Raw genomic sequence first — 26,756 nt, forward strand, 5'->3', positions numbered from 1 at the left:
TGTGTCTCTATGTACAAGCGTACACACAAATGCTAATGCAAAAGTGGTTGTTGCATCTTTTCGTGCGCCTCTACCGCATTTCTGTGCGCATTTTTGGTTGCTTTTTTTTGTTCAGAATATTACAGGTTAATGACGTGCACAAGCGTTGACTTCTAATTGAATTAGCGACGATGTAATGCAGCAATGCTTGCGCCTCTAGCTATGCGATATGAGAGTGCGTGTTTGTTTTGTAAAATAAATACATATGTATGGATTTATGTCCGAGTCGCCAAAGTGTAAATCGATTTTAAGAAATTAATAAATAAAATAAAGAAGAAAATAAATAATTGTGCCGTGTGTATATACGCAAACAGAATAAACTAAAACTCAATACCGACTTGAAATCAATATTGAACATAGAAATCTTGCTATTATAAAGAAATGTAACGATTTGGAATTAAAAATTAAACAAAAAGATATTCAATACCAACACTAAACAGTCACCCGTTATTGATGACAATATTATACGATCATTCCACTCCATTCATGTAGTTTGTCAGAAAAAAATAGCAATCGTTGAGGATGTCCCTTCTCAGTTCAAAAATTATTCTATATTCAAAAATTCTTGAAACAAAATTAATTCATCAGAGTCATGGTTAAGCGATCAATTCACATCACATCTGTGCGGAATAAGAATCCTTTCCAATTGTATCTTCATCAATTTCTTTCGCTAAGAGGCAGGTTGCACCTTTCTGTGGAGAGCACTGGCCTTCGAGATCAATTTCAGGGGCTTGAGGCCAGAAGGAGTTACTTACCACATCACTTTTTTGACTTTGTCAGATGTGGTGGGGCTACACCAGGTCAAGTTCATAATAGGAGAGTATACTCAAAGGAGATTTAAGCTTCTCACAAACCTCCCTAGGTTAGGTTAGGTTAGGTAATGGTACCACCATACGGCCAACTCACTTACACCTTACGACCAACTCACAAAGGACCTGTGTGATACCACTGTGCGACACGGTAACCTTGTTCATTAATCTTCATGAATGGCTCTTGAATGAGGACTACGTCAAGTTCCCGGCAGCCAAGCGGACACACACACAAAAATCCTCCCTAAGCACAAACTAAAACTACTTACTGTCATTCTCACAGGTCACTACAGATTTCGTAGTCATCTACATAGGTTCGGGATATGGTCATACGTCTACTGTCGTTTCTGCAACCTATCCCTGGCGAATGAGATATTCGCAGCCCAAGCTAGCTGCATAATAGGTTTACTCAGGAAATAGGGTTGGGATGGGGTATTGTGATGGGTAGAGGACAAAAAAGATCATAAGCTCGAAGAGTGACCTTTCTTTTATTCTAAATCCATTTTCTAGAACGTTCTTATTCTCCACCAACTTTGTTGCATGGATCGCTAAAGCATCTCTTTTGAATGTAAGCATTCTGTTTGAAGGGAAATTCACCAAGTGCGAAATACGTCTCATTAGCAACGCTTTTTCGTACAATTACCCACAACTTGTTACCGTACGAACATTTACGTGATCATTTGACGCAGCCCCACTAACGTCAAATACTCCGTCAAACGTCTCAGCTGCTGAAGACGATGTCGATTCGAGGTGGAAGGCTCCTTGTCCACATTATATACTGCAATATTTTCTTAAGAGCAGGCTCTGGGTTCAAATATCGATTTCCTCAAATTCCCTGATTAATCGGTTTACTACGTAGCGAAAAGCTGCTTTTCAATTCACCCCCGCAAAACTCTTTTCGTTTCGCTAATGAAATCTAACATTTTCCATCAGGTTAATGAAATAAATTGAAAATTTTCATTAACATCAAATAAAATTTTGTTTATGCTTAAGTTGAATTCAAAATTATTTCTTAAAATTGCACTTTGATTAAATCCAATGGTTCACCGAAAACTTCAATTAACTATTTGAAAAATAGTGTGTTACAAATTAAAAACGTATAGCCTATTTCCACCAATTAAGATTGCTGTTAAATTTTAGAAATCTCAGGCGTTTGGTGCAATACAGAGTTAACTGAAACAGCTGATTCTTGTTTACATTTCACGTTTTCTGCCAACAGAGCTTCCTGCCGCAAATTTTAGGTATTTTGCTTGCTTTTTTAGCATACATTTTTCATTTTCAACTAATGAGCGCATTTACTGTTTTTATAAAAAAAGTATGTGTATATTTTTATTACAAATAAAAAGTATTGTACAATAGGATTTTTCCTTAATTTCTCGCATGCACGCTCGCACAAAAGCTAAATTAATAATGTCGCTTGCGTTTTTTATAGTTTCTGCCTACACGTAAAAATACATATTTATAAAAGTAATTTACATTTCTAAAATTGATATTACTGTTAACATAACATTTCCTGTTAGTAATGTTAATAGTAGTAGTTAGTTAGTTAGTAATGTTAGCTGCGTTCTGAATGTGAGTTAACGTACTTTACGCATCTAAATGCTGTAGTTGAATGTAGGTTGCAGTTAAAGATCGGCGGAAATAGACTATTAAGAAATGTCAATCCCAAATACTATTAAACAGTGAAGTGAAAGTGGATGGAAAATTGAAAAAAGTTAAATTTAAGATAACCATAAAATCCAACATAAATCTTTTATTACTTAGAAGTGATTACGAAATGATTTCAAAAGTTGTTAATCAACAAAAAACGCTAATACTAATGTAACATTTTTTTTTTCAAAAATTCCAATGCAATAAATTTTGTACCTCATGTGCTACTGTGCCATTGCTGTTTCTGTATCGAATGAAAATTGTCAATTCATTTGCAAAATTTTGTTATTTTTTATCGCTCTGCATTACCGCCTTGCTTTTTAACTTGGCTTTCGTTCCTGATTTTTACCTTTTTTTCGCCGTTTCTGCTTTTTATGTTCTGCGTATTTGTCCAAAAATAAATCATCAAACTGGCAGTACAACGTCCACAGTAATACATAACAACATTGGCGGGAACAAAAAAACTCAGTGACGAACACAACGCACTGCACCTTTGAAAAAATTATTTAAAGATAGAAAATATCTACATACACACACATTTATTTACATGGTCCATACTTTTAGAGTATTTGAAGGCAGTGCTGGTGTGGTTCGTGCAAAATAGGGTTGCAACGAAAAGCTAAAATAACGGAAATGAAATGAATGAAATGAAAAATAATACAAGCAAAATTATATTTGAATATATCAACAGCAACTAAAAGCAAATAAAGAAAACTGCTCACAAATAAATTCAATGGAGAATTAATTATCTTCTCTCAAAAGCCTCTAATGACATTAGGTTTAGGCATTACAAAACAACGAAAATCTCAATTTCATGAGAGTTTCTTCGCTGCATATTTAAGCCAAATGTACTTCAGTGTAAAACAAGTTTCACAAATTTCAAGCCATATTCAAAAATTCTTCCGATACGTACATATACCTGTACAAATATTGGGTAGTCGAAAAAGTCTTTTCGTAAGACCTTTTAGAAAGGTGACATTTTAAGCTTCATTTAACCAGAAACAATTAAATTGGGAGAAGTTGAAAAAAAGTTATAGCTGTTCAAAATGAGTGAAAATAATGAAGAAATTCGCTATATTTTGAAATTTTTGTATAAAAAAAGGAAGAATGCCACGCAAGCCACCAATGAAATTTGTAAAGTTTACGGAGACGATGCTGTATCAGTTCGTGTAGCACAACAATATATTTCAAATCATGCCTCTGTTCATTGAAAACAGCAGTCTTATGTTGCAGACAGTGCGTAGTGTGTGCGTCGACATTTTTGCCCTCAAAACTACCAAAGTAGAGATAGAAAATCGATTTGTAGTGACGTCAAAGTAAAAGTGTTTTTTCACTTCAACTTTCAATTTCTACACATTTTCATTCGCTCTCCACTATTTCTTTGCTCTGATATTCATAATATCCATTAACATTAACTTATATGTATTTGATATATAATATTTCTTGAAAGTAAAGTGAATTGGCGCACTCTTTTAATGCTGGAATGCATACCTATAGGTGCACGACTATATATAGTATGTATGTATGTTTGGCCTGCAGTCAAGCCTGAACTAATGAACCACGAATTGGTTTTGCAACTCAACTGGTTCTCTTACCATCTCCCTTCAGCGTATGTCAGATCAGTTGGATTTAGCATATTTTACTAATTGTCATTTGTTACACCCTGCATCACTATTTCAGTAGTTGTGCATTAGTTCTATGTAGGCAAAAAAATGGAACTACAGTGCACTTTCTCTTAGGCGGGCACATAAGGGACTGAAAAATTTGTCCGTTTGTGGGCGAAAAGTATATTATATAAAAAAAAGATTTTTAATCATTTTTATTTCCAAAACCAAAATATATGTAAACTGATATATGGTGCATAAATAAACAGAATTTTTATTACTATAGAGAAATGCGAGAAATGTTAAAAATAAATTTGCAATGCAAGGTATTCAAATAGGTTTAAAAAAATCGAAAATTTAGCTTGAGTAGTTTTTCCTTTAATTTCAATATCTTCAAGGAGTATTTCAAGATCAGTAAGCAATACAACGCCTTTGACGTAGCTGCGATATAAAGAAAAAACTTTTAATTTTCTTATAGAGAAGGCTTTCTTATAAGAAGTTAACTTGTCGTCACTCTCATTTTCTAGTTCATCTTCAGAAGAGTTGGCCAGCGATTCTTAAAAACGATGAAGGCTTGATTATAAATATTAAGAGAGTATTCGGCGTCAACTTGGACTTGATTCTGAAATAACGTTAGATAACTGAGCAACTACTGCGTATCATCGCAGCCGCCTTCTCAAAGAATAGCGCCCTCACCAAACTTCAAAGTTAGACCTCGCTCGAGAAATACAATCTCCAGTGTCTACTTACTGAAGCTTTGAAAAATTGCTTAAATTTAATTTAGTGAAAATCACATTCTGGTAAAAGAAGGGAAAGAATCTTTGTCATAATTCTTCATCATTTTACTCAAATACAAACTTATCTAAATATACACTGGTTGACCTCTAAATAGGATTGGTTTGGAAAAAAGAGTGGAAGAAGTTCAACTAACCTTGTACCGGGTAAGCCGGTGATTATTCAAACGGCGCTAAGACCACTACTAATTGGTGAATGAGCTTTGGACTTCTGGTTGTCATAAGGCTTAGGAAATAAAAAAACTAGCAGACATCTCAGCAGTCACAGACCCAGAAACGCAAAAAAAACGTCTCCCATCATGTCAGGTAATTTCTTCATATGCGTGATGAGAATTACTGTATTGATAGGGCAAATACAAACTTATCTAAATATACACTGGTTGACCTATAAATAGGATTGGTTTGAAAAGAAGGGTGGAAGAAGTTCAACTAACCTTGTACCGGGTAAGCCGGTGCTTATTCAAGTGGCGCTAAAACTATTACTAATTGATGAATGAGTGTTGGACTTCTGGTTGTCATAAGGCTTAGGAAATAAAAAAAACTAGCAGAAATCTCAGCAGTCACAGACTCAGAAGCGCAAAGAAAACATCTCCCATCATGTCAGGTAATTTCTTCATATGCGTGATGAGAATTACTGTATTGGTAGGGCAAATGAAAGCGGAGCACAAATAGTAGCTTACTTATTGGTTTTTAACTAAGTTCGATGTATAGGGCGCTAAAGTAATCGGAATGTTTTACCTTTTGAATTAGAAACAACTGATCTTAGATCGCAAGCGCGCCACTTTGTGTACATTTGAAGGGTTTTATCTGCCTCTCGAGAATTGTATATATACTCCAGATGGAAGAAGAAATGCACTCCAATGAACATTGTTTCCGATTGAACTTCTAAAGGTTGGTTCTAAATTTCCTTTCAAAAAACTAGCAAATCTTAGATCAGTTTGTTGTGGTCCCACAGTGATGCCATTTTTGTTATTGTAATTTTTTATGTGGTTATTAAACCAGTAGCTTTAGCAAATTTTATTGATAATTAAATTCAATTGATGATGCAAATTTACGTTTATTAGATATCCACTTGCAATGGTCGCGTTTGTTGTTCACAAATTAAAGAGTTATAAAGTTCGATAAGTAATAACGTTTTGATTGATTGCTTTTACAGGTTTTAATGAATTTAGAAATTGGAAATTGGAAAAATAGCGAGGCGAACAGTAAAGGAGAGAAAAGTATGGAAGAATTAAAATGATTTAGCATTTTAAAGTTTGAGCTGCCTACATATCAAAGCTCATATCTTATTATTGAGCACACTCAAACTTCATTTTAAACAGCTATAAATATAACACCTCCTGAATAGCTGAGTTTGAATACTGATCATCGCTACACAGCACTTCAGTACAATTATTTGCTTGACTTCATATTTAACAGCTTTTTGACAAGGTTCTAATTCATGACTTCTTAGATCTATATGAGTTTGATTGTTTTAGTAATTACCCAGCAGGAATAATTTGAAACAAATATATGACTTGACTGTGCTGCGAAAGCATTAACTTTTCTGAATAAATTTTTGACTTTGCTATGCTGCGCATATTTCAACAGCTAAAGCTACAACACAGCATAAATAAGTGTCTCGTTTAGCTGTGCTGTGGCTTCTGCTCCGCTATTTCAAAAAGCTCAGCCACAGTATAGTTTGAATTTTTACTCGTACGAGTATGATGAATTTTTACTCGCCACACCGCACGGCAAAAGTCCAAAAACAAAAAAATATATCCATTACTTGCAACTCTTCAGCCTTCTAAAAACTATGAGGTAGATCGACCTAAACAACATCTCTGGTCATCTTGTAATGCAAAAGCAAGACAACAGAAATTAAACTCTTTCTTTTCTTCATATAAAATATGGAGCCTGAGCGATTGAACAATATTTTCCAGCAACAGGTTATAGTAGTCATACGAAAAGGAGTCACTCTGTGTGAAATCTCATCTTTTATTGCTCAATGCTATTTTATGCAGCCGCAATAGTTTTGCAAGGAAACCAAGCTTAGACAACGCGACTTATAGACAACTACTTGTCGTGCTGTCAAAAGCGGCGTTTAAATCAGCAAAGAGATGATGCGTGCATATTCTGTTCAAGAGTATTTTTCAAAAATTCACATATCGTAAGCATCTGGTCAATGATTGAAGTTCAGTTAACTTATGGTGGTTTCAGTCTTTTACACAATACGCTCGATCGCACCTTATATGCGATGCTCAGAAGACTAGTTCGGCGATAGTTGGGTCAGAATGCAGGATCACTCTTCTTGTGGATAAAAAAAGGGAAATAATGTGTGTTTTATATTTTCGGCATTGTTTTATGATAGTGAAGTAGTATTTAATCGGTATCATTTGGTAGGTATATATATATATATTATATTCTATAATAAACGGAGAAAAACTGTAATTGCGGGAATCTACATATTATATATATATATATTGTATTATATTCTATAATAAACGGAGAAAAACTGTAATTGCGAGAATCTACATACATATATGTAGTGTAATTTTGAACTAAATGGTAGTACGTCTTTGAGGAAAGTGGACTTACACCATTTTCAAAGTACATATTTATATTTGTAGGTAGGTAGGTAGGGTGGTTGTCATAAAGACCCACTTAGACCTTTCGCAGGTCCATTGTGAATTTATATTTGTAACCTCATGAAAAATTTTAATGATAAAAACAATAAAAATGTTAACATTTTTTTTTGGAAAAAATTTATAAATAAAAAATGGTATTAATTTTTACCATTAACTGATTTTTTGTGAAAATGAATTTACACCACTTTCAAAGAAAACGGCTCATATGTACACTGGCTTACTATACAATACTTGCACTAGTGGCATTTAACTAACTTTTATATTGTATTTATTAACTCTGCTAGAAGGGGGTTTTAAAAATGCAAGATTACGGCAGCCAATGCAACAGAACAACAGCAGCAGTGCACATCACGCCAAGATCAGCGTTGATCGCTAAAACCAGTCATTGGCAGACGCGTCCGTTGTAAACGCATCCATCATCCGGACAGTACCGCAGCCTGACTGGTTCATGTTGTTCATTAATTTAATTGATCTTTGTCTCTGTATTTGCAACGGGAATCATTACAATCGTTTTAAAACTTAACTGTCTTTGAGGCCACAATGGAAATAAAGCCCATACAGTTTATTTGCCAGCGGTTGTAGGTTTGTGTCAATGCTGGCGGTGGTGGCAAATTAAAAATAAAAGAGAAGGAACAAGTTTTATTGTTGCTTCTTCTTCCTATGTTCTTTTTTCCTTAATTTTTAACACTTTGAACACTCTTTCCTTTCTTTATTTTACTTTATTAGCTGCTTACATTGATTTGTTTTTCTACGCTTTTCTTCGCTTGAGCACATTCCACTTCTTTGGCTTTGTCTTTGTCTTTGCCTTAGTCTTTGACCGTAACGACCGTTTTGTTTTTTTTGTTCTCTTGATCTTTTTGTTATTTTTCTATTTTTCTTCTCTGCCAACAATTCACAGCAAATTTGTTAATGTGTTTGCTTTGTATTGTTTATAAAGTGTGTGAATCGAGGTGAAATTATTAACAATAAAATTGTGTAAAAAACAAAGAACATTTGTAAAAGTGGCAAAATACCGTCTTACCAAGGTTAATGTGGAAGAAAAGGGTAAGCAGATTTTTTGGAGGTATTTCCCACGAAAAATTAAGAGCTTCGCTTTCACTTTTTGTAAAACAAACAGGTTTGTTCGCTGTAGCGTTTATAAGTTGTATTTATTTTGGTATATTTTTGTGACTGAAAAGCTAAAGGTGTTTTCCAAAATATTTTGAAGTTCTGAAATCGGTAAAGCGATAAAGCGCTCGAATACGGTTGTTCGTCTAAAGCATAAAAACTTAACGAACTTTTTATGGTCCGCTACAATAGCTTGGGAATTGAGCGGGTCCAGGTCAAGTGATCCAAGTACCTATTTTAGTTCTTGTCGTAAATTTTTCTAACAGTTGGTTTATTTGTAGACTTTAGTATAGTAAGAAATAAAAAAATGAAAAAAATCAATAATTTTCACATTTATTCAATGCTGAGTATTTTGGCATGAATTTTTTTAAACTGAAATATCTTCGGTCCTTTTTAACCTTTTTTATAATTTTTTCTATTATTCCAAATACAATTTTTTGGGAATTTCTTTTAATTTTGGTTTAAAAGCTCGGACATTTTTTTTTGTTTTTGTAATTTTGGAAAAACATGTATTCTCAGATTTTATGTGTTGTTTTTGCCATTATTAGCGGAGTTGAAAGTTTCTTAGTGAAATTCCGCCAATTTTTCGTGTTATATTCAAATACATACAGCGAACTGGGTATCTTTCCAGCTACTGAGCATAGTATCATGCTCAGCAAGCAATTCCTACCCATGCTGGCATTTTTTGTAGACTGAGCCACGTCCCAAATACGTCAGAAGACATCTCTTCGACTCCACCGACGAGATCCAGGACTTTACACGATACCCACTGAACCCATTTGTATATGGTCAGACTATAAACGGCATTCATCGGTAGTCTCTTTTAAACCACATTTTTAAACACCCACCTCTCAAATGCCGTCATCGGAGGGAGTCCAACCATCCCCATCGCTAACGAAGATCTTCAACTGTCTCGTGAGACCTGCGTCATCTCGCAATTTTCGTTCAGGATATTGTAGCTGGTCAAACTCCAGAATCCACCACGATATACTTAATGTACGTCCAGCACACGCAATACAAACCATTTTTCACGTGCCTCCTTAAACTGCTGGAGTGACAGTCCTTAACCGGATATAAAGCCGGTCGAGTCGTTTCAGTAACGTATAACCGACTGTCATGGGAACGCTCAGCTCTCATCTCTAATAACTAACTTACTGATCCAATCACTACTATCGCACTGAACAAATTTTCACTTATTCCAATGATGCCTCTAAAAAATTGTTTCCACAAAATACTGGAACTCAAGGCGATATTTCTCCGAAACATAAGGTTACGTACAAAATAGGGTTGCTACTTCTCGGAACTTAACTTCTAGATCTCGTACACGTTCGGAGAATGGGTCGCCCAGTCAACAATTTCGGTTGCATTCGCAGAGACGAGGAGAAGGTGAAGATTTATGTTCGGGTTTTCTGGCACTGCTTCGCTACACCGGGATCGACAGTGCTATTTCCAAGAGAATTAATAACAACTTTTCGAATGATAAATCCCACTCAATAGTTAAATCTTAAATGAAGGCAAGGGAACCAAGTTACATATCTTCTTTTAGTGGCCGGCGCAATATGTGTATTCTCTGAACAGTCTAAGTGAGCATCCTCCGTAAACAGAAGTTGTGGATTCCATTATTTCGGTCGTCGTTGCAAATGTGTGAAATTATTAACGAATAATTTCACTAAAAATTATTTGTAGAGATATTTCCTTTAAAACCTTTAAACTATACAAATTAGTAAGCGAATAGAAAAGGATGATCTCAGCAGTTCGCGGCAGGAGCGACAACAGAGAAAGTTTCAGAATAACAATTCTTTACTAGTTCAGTTCAAACTCGCCTAATATTAATTCATTAATAATTACTGTACAATAATCAGGGGGCCAGCACATTTCTTCTCATCACCTCTAATTACACTGTTATTTTCATTTCAACATTTTAGAACCTTTTATTTCATTTCAAGACAAGCAACAACAAAAAATCGCGTTTTGCTGCAGGCGTCATCAAAATTCACAGAACCCCCACCGCACAGTTGGCCATGTTATCAGCTAAACTAGTGTAATTGTTGTTGTTCTCGTATTTGCCTGTTGTTTAGGTTGTTCGGTAGTCGAACTGTCGGATTGTCGTTTATTCGCCATTATTGCAACGATCTGTTGACAATGGCAAGCGTCACGATCAGCAATTGATATTATGACTTGGTGACTTGGTGTGCTGCTGCACTCGCTGTTGTTGTTGTAGCTGTTTTAATGTATTATTGCACATTGAGTTTGTGTGACTTTGGCGGCATCTCTAGCTGCGATTTCCAGGTAGCTCTTGTTTGTTGGTGTGTAACGACGCTTCTCTCGCTGTTTGCAAGGTTTACACTTTGTCATTGCTGTGTCTGAGCGTGTTTTTGTATCTTTTTACTGCTGCTTTTAGTTTTACTTGCAATGGAGCAGCTGGTGGAGGCGCTATTTTTCGTCGTCCACCGCATTCAATTTCGCCCAACGCTCACATTGTGAACAACGGGTGGATCGGTAGTCGCATCGCTTTTTACCAGCCTATTTTTTGTGGTGTTCTTATTGTTATTGGTATTGCTATTGCTATGGTCATTAGCGTATAAACGTGTATTTATAAATATCAACATTTTGTTGTTGCAGTAATTTAAGCGCAAAACAGCTGATTTTGGTAGCTTTGTGTGTCTTTTGTGTATTGTGACTTTTTTCCATTGAATTTCTCAGTTCCAAAGACTTGCTAGCAGTTGTTTCTTTGCCAGGGTTATGCGAGTATTAATTGTACAAACTTTGCAAAATCAACAAAAAATATGAAACTACAACGTAAAGGCATAAGTGCAAATGTCCAGAGAATAATGGTAAACAGAGAATAATGAAGAAACGTGCGCGACCCTCAACAACATAAAAGTGATAAAAAAACCTGCTACCTACAAGCATACATGCAGACATATAAAAAAACGAATTACCAAATTCTTAGTGTTGGCTAGCGACAAAGCAAGGGCAGTGGCGCGGGCGCGAGCTGACGCGACAGTGAAAATTTCTCACAAAGCCATTTTATTGCATTCTACACCAATCCAGCATGGGAATTGGCACCAGTACAGGCGCTGTCGGTATGAAATTCCAATTTATTTTAACAAAAAGCATTTAATTCAATATAAAATCATATATATTTTGTCAACTTTGCGTCTTTTGTCAGTTTTTTTTTTATGTTTTTATGGATCAATTTTGTTATTGAGCTTGTTGTTGTAGTTTCAATTGTAATTCGTGTACTTTTGTGCGAACTAATAATGTTGAGTGTCTATTCGTGTAATAAAAAAGCGCGAAAAATACAATGATGGCAATATTTTGAAAAAAAAAAAAAATTTACAATTTCGAGATTTATTTGTTGTTGAAAAATACCGCTTACTAAAGTGCATAGCGATTTGAATATATCTCTTATAGTCGTATGAGAATCCCACTATAAAGCCTTCACTGAAAACTGAGCATAGTCACAGCTATTAATGAAAAAAATAAGAACATTAAATGAGGCGGATATTTTGCAAACATGACAAGAAAAAATTTTCCCACCAGTTTTTAACAAAAAAAGAAATTTTCTATCAAAGAAAAATTTATTTGAAAAAAATATATTTTTTACTAAAAACTTTAAAATTTGTTTTATGTTAAAAAGACCCGAAGATATTTCACATTGAAAAAAAAAATTTTCAAAAAATCTCATTTTTATTAGGTTAGGTTAGGTTAGGTTATGGTGGTAGTCGGTCCGTATGACCAACTCACTTAGACCTCACAGGTCCATTGTGATACCCCTGTGCGACACGAGTCCTTGTTTATTTATGATACTTTCGTGAAAGATAGTTCTGTAAGAGAATTGAAAAAGTGTTTTCCTACACAACCTGCTCTGATTTTAGCTAAGGCTGGACAATTACAAAGGAAGTGCTCTACTGTTTCTTCCTCCTCCTCATCTCTACAGCTTCTACAATATTCATGGGAGAATATTCCTAGCCTTAAGGAATGCCTTCGAAATAGTCAGTGGCCGGTGACACAAACCACGACCTTCGAGATATCTTCTCGGGAGAGGCTAAGCAATTCCTTTGTCTTTTTAACACACTTTTATTAGCTCGGGTTGTATGTATGTATGTATGTATGTATTTATGTATGTAACGGAATCTTTGAGCTTAATTTTCACTGGCTTCTAAAAACCTGATCGACGGAAATTTTGCACACCTATCAAGGACCGATGACAATGCAATAATTTGATAAAAGTTTTCCATTATCTTTATTGGGATTGCCAGGATTAACATTTTCTTTTTTACTGTGGGCAAAAAGTAAGGTGAATTTGGTTGTAAAATGAAAAATCTTTATTTATTCTTGTAAATCAGTTTCTCAGGCTCCCTCCACGAAATAAGTTCTTCATCCCGATTACTTCTTTATCACGGCCGATAACTGCATAGCTTTAGACTCACAGTCGATAAGAAAGGAATTAAATATAACACGAATATATCGAATCATTTATTCCCTGACTGCAATTATATCAAAATCATTCATAATAAAAAATATATTAGTTTAAAAAAAAACAAACTAAAAAACACGCTTTTTTGCTAATCGAACTAAAAAGTAGAAAATAAATTTTAATGACAAAGGGACCTATAATGAAGTAATAGCAAATCGAACGATCAGTCATAGTCAACTACCTCAGAACAGAATTATAACAAAAATTAAGATACAAATAGAATAATTCAAATTAGAGTTAAAAGCGTGGGATGCATTTTGCTTCAGCTTCATAACCCTCTGTACATAGCAGCCACTTCTTTTATGGCGAAAACCTCTGCCTGATAGACGCTGCAGTAGTCTGGTAGTCAAACAGATAGTTCCAGTCCTAATTCCTTCGAAAATACCCCATAGCCAACTTTATCGTCTAGCTTGGAACCATCTGTATAAAAATTTAATTCCCCCCTTCTCCTTGGCCTTGGTGTCTGCCACTCCCTTCTTGACGGTATACTTATCTTGAAGAGCTTGTCGAAGGTAAGTCTAGGAGTAGAATAGTCTATTTCTTGTTTGTGACTCTTCAGAGTGTGCAAAATACAGGCGTGGCCAAACCGCCGTTCCATTCTTTGAGGCTAAGCTCCGAGGCGGCGGCCACGTTTTTCCCTACGAGATTTAGTGCAGGCAAATTGATTAACACTTCTAGCGCTTTGTTTGTTTCATTTTTATTAAATTTATATGAACTTTTTTCAGTTTACTTCTTATTATGCTCAAGCCTACAAATAAACTAATTTTCAGAAAAAATGGACGGCAAGATTGCCGTTGGTTTTGTAAAATAATGTTGAAATTCGGGAGTGTAGTTTTTTGGAACTTTTAGCTTGATTATTCAACAAATGGTCTGCAGTCTGGATTTATGCATATTGCGCATTATTTTACACACCGAATAAAACAACAAAACAATAAAAATTTACCTACACAAGTTTGATATGACTACATTTTTTTTTCAAGTTCTATTTAAATAATGAAAAAAAGGTTATACATATTCGAGATTCTAGTTTAAATGGAAAATAAAGGAGATCAATAACATGTTTTGAAAATTTTGTCATTTTTGTCTTGGCGACTCGATTTCAAAAATTCATAATTCCGATTCTATTGGTGCTAGAAACTTCTTTTTTGATATATTTGATGTTGAAAAATATATTTTTAAAGCAAAACTTATTTTCATAAAACACCTATTAATGGATTTCTATTGTTTTTTTTTACTTGTTTCCACACCTCGTAATAAGTTTGTAATATCTTGTTCATGGGATTTTTTTTTTTCATAGTAATATTTTTTTTTTTTATAAAAACAAATTTTCAAAGCCAAATTATTAACAAATTAACTGTTAAAATTGGATTTCAAAATGTTTTCCATCTCATAACGAGCTTTTAGCATAACCATGGTCCATTTTTTTATTAAAAATTTAGTTAAAAATAAGCGCGAAATTATTGTTACTATTAGAAAAAACGCATCGGCGCTCAGGTTCCCAATGTTTTGTCCAAATCTCTACGATTTGTAAGCGAATGGGTAAAGAGAAAGGTAAAATAACGTAATTTTCACGACCACCGTCTTTCAACATCCAGAGGTAAAATCCATCAAACAGTCAATTCCTGAATGCCTAATTGTTGAGAACGCTGAGATATCGTTGTTGTAGTTGTAAGTTGTTTAACAACACCTTTAGCTACAGCAGCAATATTCTCAACAGAACGTGCAATTTTTGGTCTGCCAGCCTCTTTTCTATCTTCAGCAGAATCAGTTTTCTGAAATTATTCACCAACCTTTTAATTCTCGACTCATTCGGACGATTATTTCCATCGAATAAATCACGAATTTCGCGATATGATGTTCTTAAAGATTGGCCATATTTATAAAAAGTTTCAATAATTTAAACGCGTTGTTCTATCGTGTTCTCTGTCAAAGATAACATAAAAAGATACGGTCTAGGACATCTAAGCGTCACTTTTGAAAGTCTCTTTATATTTATTAAAACTCAATATTTATTTCCTAGCTTAAAGTAATTCCTAAATAATCTTTATGAAGTCTTCTTCTTCTTATTAATTGGCGCGACAACCGCTTACGCGATTTTGGCCGAGTTTAACAAACCGCGCCAGTCGTTTCTTTCTCGTGCTAATCGGCGCCAGTCGTGCTAACCGACCCCAATTGGACACACCAAGTGAAGCCAAGTCCTTCTTCCCCTGATCTTTCCAACGCAAAGGAGGCCTTCCTCTTCCTCTGCTACCACCAACTGGTACCGCATCAAATACTTTCAGAGCCAGAGCGTTTGTATCCATTCGGACGACATGACCCAGCCAACGTAGCCGCTGGATCTTTATTCGCTGCGCTATGTCTATGTCGTCGAAAAGCTCATACAGCTCATCGTTCCATCGCCTGCGATATTCGCCGTTGCCAACGTGCAAAGGTCCAAAAATCTGCGCAGAATCTTTCTCTCAAACACTTCAAACGTCGCTTCATCGGATGTTGATATATAGTCTACTCTTTCTAATTCTGCTTTTTTCTTTCTTTTGCTACACAAAACTTGTAATATTTATGAGGGTGCACTGCTAAGCTACCCATTAATAAACTGATGTTGAACTTTCAGGGGTCTTTGTCATCTGTAATTTTTGTTTTTGACAAAACTGGTTTAAAAAGATTTTGGAATTTGATTTGAGGGTGCACTGCTGATAAACTGATGTTGAACTTTCAGGTGTCTTTGTCATCTCTAATTTTTTTTTTTTTTGCCAAATCTGGTTAAAAAAGATTTAGGAAAAAAGTTATTCAAAAACATACTATAATTGTTCATAAATTCTACGCCCTTTATTATGTTGTATTTAGTCTCACTTTAACTAAACCTGGGTATAGCCCCGGTACCACGATTATGCACCATTTTGTTTACATTGCCATTCTACCTACCCAAGCAAGTAATATTTTTTTGACAATGTCGTTAGAACTTTGACAATACCCTCGCAAGAAGTTCAGTATGTGCTGCATTTGCTTAGTGCAGGGATTCCACTATTAATATTTATGAATATATAAGTATATTAAAGCATGTAATAAGAAACGATTATTATTGTTTCTCCTTGGAATCTTAAACTAAGAATAATTTATATATAAATACATACATAAATATTTCTAAACAATAGGAAGCATTCTTCAATTAGTAAGCGTTTATAAGCACGAGTAGATATTTGAAGCATTCGTCATATATATTTTAAGTGAGTTGTTAATTATTCTTTCAACAAATAAAGTTTCAATTATTCTGAACAATTATATTGAATTTTAATTAAGAAGCAATCAAACACCCGTGGAAGATTTTTTCACATATTTATATATTAAGGTGCTTAACCAAAAACTAGTTGCGATTTTTCCACCGGACTTATGAAATTTACTATATTTAAATACTTTCGCCAGAATTTTTCGGCAAAATAAAATATTAGGATTTGCATGAACTGCACCGATTTGAAAATATCCCCTTATTAAGGCAATCGTGAAACAGAGCAGTCTTCCATTTCATGTGGTTTGACCGTAGACCAAGTGTTGAATAAAACTATGATACTTCATTCTGTAGGAGAAAAACGGAGGGTGCATATCATCTTCTATGCCAAAATCAAGCTACATTGTACAGCAAGAGTCGGAAGTAGTAGGGAGGATTTATTTTGAATGAATATTTCCCCTCTTTTACAAACACAAAGTCACTGTTTTCTTGTCCCATGACTTCTGCTTACGAGTAGGGTTTAATGTTATGTTTAAGATTTCGGGTATGCATGTTTGCATGCCTGTTAATAAATTATTTTATTATTTTTTATTACATTAAATCAGAAAAATTTGCTACAACTTCGTTTACGTGTCGCTCACATGAGCTCATTCACATAGAATTTCGTGAGATTAAACATTAGTATGTATGTAGGCATACATGGAAGCGTCTAAATGAAAAAAGTATTTATATGAAAAAAGTACGAAATTCTGTATTTTAATAAGTTAAATTTTTTTCTATATACGTACATACATACATACACCCCTGAATTTATTTATTTTCACAATATGTGGGCAACACGATCGCAATTAGAATTACACATTGTATTTACGTACCCTGCAAGAAAAGTATATGGTTTCCAAATTACAGCATTTCTTAAAACTAGTTAACAAACCAAGCATAAAATGTCTAAAGATTTGTCTTATCTAAGTACAAACGGCTCAACTTCATTATCAGTTGCGAATGAGGGTGAGAATAAGAGTGAATCCACTGAGTTATCAAGAATATAGTTTAAGGGGTGAAATCATACATATATTTATCTTCAAATTCATTTATCAAAAAAAAATCTTGAAATTTATTAAGAGCACAAAACGATATTTAAAATTAACCAATTCTAGCACAAAACTGAATGCATGTCAGCTGGACAATGAAATACTTCATTCTATGATAAAGCGATGAAAAAATCACGATACTCTCACACTGATTATTTCGAGAAGAAAAATACCATAAATTCGTATTGATTACGTGAAATAAACTGCCTATCTTATTACTCGGGTTACTGCTTGCGCGTATGCACCAATGAACCAATTGAAGTAATATAGCTAAATCGATTTTATGATATCCGATATCTGTAATATTCTCCTATAATCAAATCGATTGTTATACAATATATTTTACAATGTTAATTAATTCTTCTCAATCGATTTCGTTCCCTTCAAAGTTAGTCGCCTCTGACAAAATATCCATATATTTATTCGATATCTAAATTATATCAAATCATATTCGATTTCTAAATTGATTTTCATTTCTCACCTCGAATCTCTTCTATAGACTCGAAATGGAAATGGTAGCCCGGAGGTGCTTTTTTTTATAGTTAATTCAATTTCCAGAAGTCAACTCTAGCTAAATCTGGAAAGTACGGTACTCTTAGCACTACAAACATACACACATGTGGGTTGAGTTTTTGGCCAAATGGTCACGAAAAATGGATTCCTTCTTAATCTTCGCATCCAGCTGGTAACGAAATTAAGAATTATCTCTATTATAACACCCGATGTAGATGTACTGGCAATCCTACCAACCTAAACACAAATATTTTGTATTGTATTTTTCATTGAAATGCCCGCGAAGCTCATATTGGAAAATAGGCGCACATTATATGTATATAATAACGAAGTGAAACACGTCTTCTTCTTCCAAGAACTTTATTTCAACTCCCAGTTTAACAAAAACTCTTCTTAACCTAAAGCTTAACTAATATTTAACATTTATGAGAATCGGAGAAAGTAAAACTAGCAATGAATGTAGGAATGCATGTTGTGTGTATGTTGAGTGTTTGTTGAGTGCGTGAGTAAGCGTGTGGGTGTAGAGTGTGAGAAAGTATGTAAAACAGTTGTTGGTTTAAATAACAGTTAGCATAAGTAATTAAATATAAGAGTAAGATTAAGTTAGAATTAAGAGTAGGTATAATATAGGAATAGGGTGATCATGTAACTAAGTATAGTATGTAACATTATAATATAACTATATAAATATATATAAATTGGCGCGTACACCCTTTTTGGGCCGGTTTGGCCGAGCTCCTCCTCCTATTTGTGGTGTGCATCTTGATGTTGTTCCACAAATGGAGAGACCTACAGTTTCAAGGCGACTCCGAAAGCCAGATATTTTTATAAGGAGCTTTTTCATGGCAGAAATTCACTCGGAGGCTTGCCATTGCCTGCCGAGGGGCAACCGCTATTAGAAAAATGTTTTTCTTAATTTTGGTGTTTCACTAATATTCGAACCTACGTTCCTCTGTGAATTCTGAGCTCACATTACGATCACATTAATTTAAAATTTTCCTAGTGGGTATGCGGGTATACTAAATAACTTTCGTTTGGTTGTATATATTTATGTTTCTGCACAGTTGTAATAAAAATGTGAAGTTGCGATAACAATATTTTTTTATATATTTTCTGGTCCAAACTTAGGGAACGCCCTCGAGAGTATTGCTAATGTGATAGTCAATATGGGGAATTTTAGTTGATAAAAATGGGGTTACTGCACAGTTGTTAGGAATGTAAAAAAAAATGTTTAACTTAATTTTGTTATTTTTTGCGTTGTCCGAAACGACATATTACATATTGTATTTAAGTAGCCTTTGGAGGCTTCACGCACCACTATTGGTGGTGCATATGTATGCACGAGTATGTACGTAGCATAATGTGCACATACATATGTATGTATGTATTGATAGTTTCTCCCTACACTATTGATATTTCAAATATGTAAATCTTTTTCAAACTTATGTTTTTTTATAAACAAGCAATATAGCTTTTAAATTCTAACGAAATATGTTTAGTAGTTTTTAAACAATGAAATGTTCCGGAAAGGAGTACAGTTTATTATAATGCAGCGCTTCTCAAACTGTGTACCACAACTAGTGGTGCGTGAAGCCTCCAAAGGCGCAAGAAAATAGATGACAAACAGAATACGCTTTAGCTGCGTCTGTTTTTTCCTTTTTTTTTTGCTAATAGTAGCACTGTTGTTGAATTGGTTTAGATTGGAAAGGAGATTCCTTGCCTGGGTTAAAATTGTTATTAGAGATAAAGCTAACGTATCTGTTGTGCTGTCATCCCGAATTTACATAAAAGGGAAAAATAAAATAAAGGGAAATATATTAAAAGTTCCACAGATGCTCTCTTTCTCCAAAATATGAAAATACTGAACAGTTGATAAAAATATAATGAGCATTTCTTCATTATTTAACTGAATGAGATGAAACATACAAAAATAAAATGCCAACAATGCCAACCCTGGGCAAACCACTGTGTGAGAGTCTCGAACTGTCTGTCTTAGACGTGAACAACGCAATAAGGCTCTTAAACCGCACAAACTGTATATAGTCATTCTAAAGGGTTTTTCAATAAGGGCGAGTAGATGTTGAAATGGAATAAAATGGCGTTTGCTGTGTGGCACGTAGCGCCGTCCTGCTGGAACGACATGTCGTCTAGGTCCATATGGTTCAATATGCGCCATAAGAAATTGGAAGGGTCACCACGTCTAGCGAAAAATGGGCACAATGCGCGCAACGTTTGCGGCAATGAACACTCATTTTGATAATAAAGTTTTATCTTTTGAACATGCTGTTCAATCGTGTAACTTGCCATGATGATTTGGCATAAACAACTGAATAATAAACAAAAGATTTGACAGATGTCACCAAAACAAAATGGCTGCCACAGGGCGCCAAAATCGACCCGCGCCAATTGAAAAAACCCTTTATAAATAACCGCTTAACAAGTGCCACTATGTTTTCCTTAGATTATTTTTCTATACTGCTTTTATAGATTTCTTATAATAGTGGTTCGATCTTAAAGCAATTAAAACAAAATTTGAATGGCAACATTCTTTTCCAATTTTTTTAGGTTTCCTTTTTATCTGGAAACGTTTGAAAACATGCTTAACTTATAGCTAATAGTTAGGCTTGTAATTGGTGGTTAAGTTGATTTTGAGAAATTTTTCGTTTTCAAGCTGATTACCCAAAACCAAGCCATTCGCACGGCACAAAAACAGAAGTGGTTTTCGCGGCCAATAATTCAAACGCCGAATCAGCGAACCTGCGGTAATATTTCAACGTGAATAATTTTAGAATGTCATGCATTGATATCTCCTAAATATGGTTTTGATTTTACTCAGAAATTAGTAGTACTATTTTGAAATCGTTTCCACGACAGTCGGTTCTACGTCACCGAAACGACCCGGATTTATATCCGGCCAAGGAATGTCACTCCAGCAGCATTCCCCATATGTATAGTATGTATGGGGAATGTTTATGCTTCTACAACAACAACAAGAACAACAACTATTTTGAAATTAAACTTTAATCACTGTCGCACGGGACATGTCGCACGTGACATGTTTTCTATAATGATATTTACCTTGTTTTTGAGCTGAGCAAAAATGATTTTGAAATAAAATAATTATTCAATGTATGTACAATAAATAAAAATAAATTTAAGCAAATAAAAATAAAAACATCTCGAAATGGGTATAAATTTTATAAATATGATATTATTTTTATACATGCATTAAACTTGTTTATATTAATTGATTTTTGATTGTTTCCCTATGAAAATATACTAAAACAATGTAATTTTATTAACTTCTAATATTTTGTGTGCGTTGTAACTTCTGGAGGAAATGTAAATACATGTGTAAATATTTGTCTTTTTTATAAAAAAAATATTTTTTTTTGTCGTAAACTCTAAGAAACTCAGACTTTTGGTCTCGGTATTTATGTAGAATACACAGGTCGACCAAAATATTTTTTCTGGTGTCTGTTTCAATGCATAAATTCTGATGCTAGGCATCGAAAAACAGAAGCTTATTTATTCTTAGCGTTTCAACTTTGCTTTGTTTATTACGAGAAACTCCATACATTCATAATAAAATCACTAAGATTATTTTCTTTTGAAATTCATTGTTTAATTATTTTACATTTTTATGCTATTATTAATATTATTCTTTTTGAAAGACTACGCCGTCCGCTGTCGATGTTCAGTAAAAAATTTTCAGGTTGTAATTTATAAAAAAAATGTTGACTACAACAGTAATTTATTTCGCTAATTCGAAAAATTACTACAAAACCAAACTTTGAAATTAAAAATATTTTCCTTATAACTATTACTAAAATAAAATAAAAAACCCAAAAATTGAAAAAAATCGTGTTGACCGCTGTTATTATTATGCAGATATTGTCAAATGTGCATAAAAAGTAGCGGATTTGAGAACCACTGTTCCACAGCATACAAAAAATATTCAAATTCGAGTTCTGTTTTTCATCAGCCGCGGCACCACTATAACGAATGCTGGTCAGTGTGCGAGTGCGAATACGAGTATTCTCTATTGCTGCAGCTGTTGTATTGTATTTGTACATACTCGTACATATGTACATAGAACCGAATCTATAATTTTGAGTTTTCCGGCTTTTATGTGAAAAATCGCAATACATCATTTCATTATTTTTCAATTGTTTTATTTTCTAAGCATTGCTTTTATAGTATTTGTCTTTGCGCTCATATAAAAATAGTGTATTACTCATTTTATTTTTATTATACTTTGATTTACGTTTTTTGTTATTTTTGTTTTTTTTTTTTTGCAAATGGCAATTAACCTACGTTCCGTGCTACAGCGAATATTTCCCCACTTTTGTTGCTTACATTTTTCCCCACTGTCTATTTATGTTATGTATTTGGGTAGTTATTACCTTTCTAATTGAAAGCACATATGTGCGAGTACGTGTGTACTTTTCTATGTCGCCACTGTCAAATGTTAAAAATGTGAAGTATACTTTGTGATCCCAACAAATTCTTAATTGTACTCAGAGAGGAGAAGGCCAGTTAATTGATGCCTTTTTCAATCAACATTTGTGTATTGTTGGACGCTAGAGGGCCGTAGGCGGGATTAACAAATACATTCATATGTTTACAATTGACATGCTGAAACTGATTCTTAATAAACTGCTATGTCCACATGAGCAAAAAAAAAGTAGAGTAATAAATAACTGCCTATATAATTTTATGGATTTAATTACAACTTTTTACTTTAGTTCCCTAGTCAAGTCGTGCTGTTAGTACTTACAAATTCCGTTGTTGTCGGAGAACATGTCATTTTCCGCAATAAAAAATGTTAGTAGAATTAAATTGAAACAAAATAATTTGATTTATCCGACTCCTAACTCGGCTTTGGGGTATTTGTGTATACTTAAGCTTTTTTTTTTAATTCAAGAAGCGTCAGCTTTTCCAGAAGAAATACTGGGCATGCCCATATTAATATAAATGGTGCATGGAAGGTAATGCAACATATTTTGATGCACTGTACTGTCCGACATATGTATGTACGTACATATGTGCATGTGCATAGCTAGCTGTTAGGAAGGTACATGAAACTTCATTCAAATGGCTCAATGGCTTATTTAATATTAACATTCATCTGCCAAGCGGAGTATAGAAATATTGATTCACAACCTTTCCGCGAATTGAGGTCTTTCGTCACCATTTTGGTGAACATAAAAATTACATTTGTGTGTACATGTTTATACTTTGTATTTATAACATATGAATGTATTGTATTTATACAGTATGAACATTTTAAAACTTACCTCTTAAGCTCACAACATTTCATACAACAAATTTCAATTCAAAAATCGGCGGATAACCTTGGAATAGAAACTATTCTTCAGATGCTTCCATGTAATTGCTCATTGCAAGTTTTTATTTTTCTTGTGGCGCTTCTCTCTACCTTTTCATATTATACAAAAACTGTAGCAATTGTAAGAAAAACATATTCTATTATGGCTAGTAGTTCATTTCGATCTTATAGAAAGCGCTTTAAAGTAAATATAATTTTCCACTATTGAAGCTATATGGGACACTCCATTATTCTTCACAATTTTCGCCAATTAAGTTCAATATAAAGTGCGTACAGTATTACAAAAAACAACAAAACAACAAATAAAAAAACTGCAGAAAATACATACTTACGCCTTTTTTTAATATTTTTTTATTTTATTACTCTCAACTTTGCTGAGCAACGCGCTTTCAGCATCTCTCCATGCCGTCAACGATGCTTTATTTGTACTTGGCCCTGGTCAATAGACCCAAAATGGCAATGAAAGTTATCAACGCTTTGTAAAAAGAAAAAAGCAAACTTAAGTTAAAGGCGATAGTGAGATTGAAAATGTTTCTTATTTGTGTGAGTTAGTCTTTGTTGACAAATTCAGGTATTTTGGAGAACTCATAAATTCTTTGATTTCATATTGCATCAATTCAATGTATAATATTTATGTATTTTCTAAATAACTTTCTTCTCAATGCTAGCTCTTTGGAGTTGCATTGCGTTTAATTTATTCGTTATCAAATTTCGGACACGAATTTGTATCTCATAGTTTAGTTCTTGGATAAATTTAAATGTATTCGGTATACGTGCGCAGATCTTAGAGTATTCTACGAATTTCGCAATAATTTGTCTGAAATGTTGCATTTCTATGTCCGGAGATTAAAACAGGGTGTACTATGGCTTATGAGTTAACTCGCTCTTCTCATCCATTCCATCCATCTCTTGCATCCTCTAACAGTTCTGCATTGTTTACTGCACATATTTTTTGCGATTCTTATAGAACAGTAGATGCCTCCCGGGCTCAACTTTCAATTTCCGTTACCCAGCTATGTATGGATGTCTTATATAATTAAGGAGGAATATACCGAAACAATTAAACACCGATTATTATTGTTATTATATTATATTATCATAAACGTGCCAAGCTAAGTTTTAGAAAACATTCACCCATTGCCATCAAGCATAGGCCAGAAATATCCGTTTGTAGTTTCTCACCTGTAACACTAGAAAACGAACTTGATTCGTTTACAACCTAATTAGTCATTATACAAACAAAGCAACATAACAGTGCACAAAATGGTAAAATAGCACATAACTCTGACAGTGTTAAACGTCCGCCCTTTTAATTATTTAATAACTTTTAAAGGTAAAATTTTTGCAAAAAAAAGAAAATCACTCAGTTATCTAAAAAAAGTACGGAGTATTTCTTCAAACCTTAAATACATGCAAATATTGTCCGGTATTTTGTTAACACAATCTAAAAATATTTCTGTGAACTAGTTGTAAATTATTTCCCTTAAACAGCTTTGCTATCTGTATATCTTTTTATTAACATGAAATCCCGCACTTTCCCTGATACTCTTTACAGACAATGACGTTGAGAGTGTACTCGCCGAGTCGCAGGCAATTGTGATGAGCGCCTCACAACAACGCCAACACCAATTAATTAATCAACATATGCTCGAATCTCAAACATCTGTGAGTAGTGGCGCCTCAATACAAACAGTACTACATCAGTCGATGCTCGCGAGTACGACTAGCACAAATAGCACACAGCAACATTTACAACGTGCCGGTAGCATATCAAGCAATAACACAACACCGGCGCACAGAGCAGCAACACCAACAAAAGCGACAACACAACAGCAAAGTACAACAGTTAACAGTAACAGCGGAATTAACAGCAATCAACCATCAACAGCACAGAGTGTTTCATATGCAACAGAAGCGTTGGTAACATTACGACCGCAAATACAACAAACTCAGCAACAACAATTACCGCCAGCTGAGTGCATAAACTCGCTTTTGGAACACATTAGCCCAGCAGCGGCGGCAGCTGCTATGAGTGGTGAAGGTGTGCTCAATATAGCCGATGTTGCTGATCTGCTACATCCGCAACATGCCATCATAACGGGTACATAGTGTAAGCAGTATGTTGCTATAATTTCACTAAGAATTTAAATTTTTTAGGTGGTCGCTCACATGGCGGTTGTCCGCTCATAATTTTTCCCGATAATAACAATTTCCATTTGTTGGAGGAGGCGGATTATCAGAAATTAATTCTATATCTCACATCAGTGCCATCGTAAGATTCAGAAAAAAATATCTATTGATGCATAAATTAATAATTTTATGTACTTACAGGCTGCAAGATACCGATTTGGGCTTTCAGCTAATCATCGATCGACGGAAAGACAAATGGACGTCGGTCAAAACAGCTCTACAGAGGATATCGGTAATATGCGTATGCAAGGCTTATTCATTTACAAGTATATATAAAAATAAATTATTGTGTATTAGTCTTAAATAGCGCTTTCGAAAAATTGAAAATTTAGAAACTCTCAAAAGACAATCGAAAATATCTACAATTTCCACAATGAATATTCATTTATGTAGGCCGCTCCTCGGCAGGCAATGGTAAAACTCCAAGTGTATTTCTCCTCCTCAGAAAAAGTATCTCCCGATCGGAGTCGGCTTGAAACTGTAGGTCACTCCATTTGTGGAACAACATCAAGACGAAAGCCACAAATGATCAGAGCACTTAGATATGTGGAATTAGCAAGTAAGAATTCCTATAAAATTTCCCTGGTCAGCAGTCTTTTATAGGTGAAATGAAGTCTTAATAATAATAATACCAAACGAGGCTTCAGACAGGGGGACTCGCTGTCGTGTAACTTCTTTAACCTGATGCTAGAAAAGTTCGTGCGAGCCGCAGAACTTCCTTCTGCCTTTTCCAAACTGGATAAAGAAGCAAAGCGAATGGGTCTCGTGGTGACGAGGACAAAATGAAGTACCTCCTGTCATCAAACAAACTGTCGGCGCACTCGTGTATCACCACCCACATTACTGCTGGCAGTTAGAACTTCAAGGTTGTGAGAGACTTCGTTTATCTAGGAACCAGCATTAACACCAACAACAATGTCAGCCTTGGAAAATCTCTCTTGCCCGTTCTATCTTTTGGCGCAGAAACGTGGACGATGACAACATCCGATGAAGCGGCGCTTGGAATGTTTGAGAGAAAGATTTTGCGCAAGATTTTGGAACCTTTACAATGAGCTGTATGAACTTTACGATGATATAGACATAGCGCAGCGAATAAAGATCCAGCGGCTCCGTTGGCTGGTTATGTCGTCCGAATGGAAACAAACGCTCCGGCTCTGAAAGCATCGATGGGATACCAGCTGGTGGTAGCAGAGGAAGAGGAATGCCTCCTCTGCGTAGGAAAGATCAGGTGGCGAAGGACTTGGATTCACTTGGTGTATTCAACTGGCGCCGGTTC

General features: G+C 34.6%; 1 protein-coding gene across 9 annotated transcripts in view; it reads left to right on the forward strand.

Annotated features, from left to right (window-relative positions):
* LOC128867749 (guanine nucleotide exchange factor DBS-like) overlaps positions 1–26,756 on the forward strand; it is a 117,499-nt gene that overhangs the window by 40,558 nt on the left and 50,185 nt on the right. For 4 of the 9 annotated variants that reach the window (XM_054109209.1, XM_054109217.1, XM_054109215.1 and 1 more), the window contains exons 2-4: positions 24,846–25,391; positions 25,448–25,562; positions 25,622–25,712. In XM_054109209.1, the coding sequence (XP_053965184.1) occupies positions 24,846–25,391; positions 25,448–25,562; positions 25,622–25,712 (752 nt within the window). Of the gene's footprint in view, positions 1–8,388; positions 8,641–11,368; positions 11,717–24,845; positions 25,392–25,447; positions 25,563–25,621; positions 25,713–26,756 lie in introns of those variants that run through there. The other 5 variants (XM_054109211.1, XM_054109212.1, XM_054109213.1 and 2 more) reach the window with 4 other exon arrangements.

The sequence above is a fragment of the Anastrepha ludens genome, chromosome 6, assembly GCF_028408465.1.
Source record: "Anastrepha ludens isolate Willacy chromosome 6, idAnaLude1.1, whole genome shotgun sequence".
NCBI classification, from domain to species: Eukaryota; Metazoa; Arthropoda; class Insecta; order Diptera; family Tephritidae; genus Anastrepha; species Anastrepha ludens.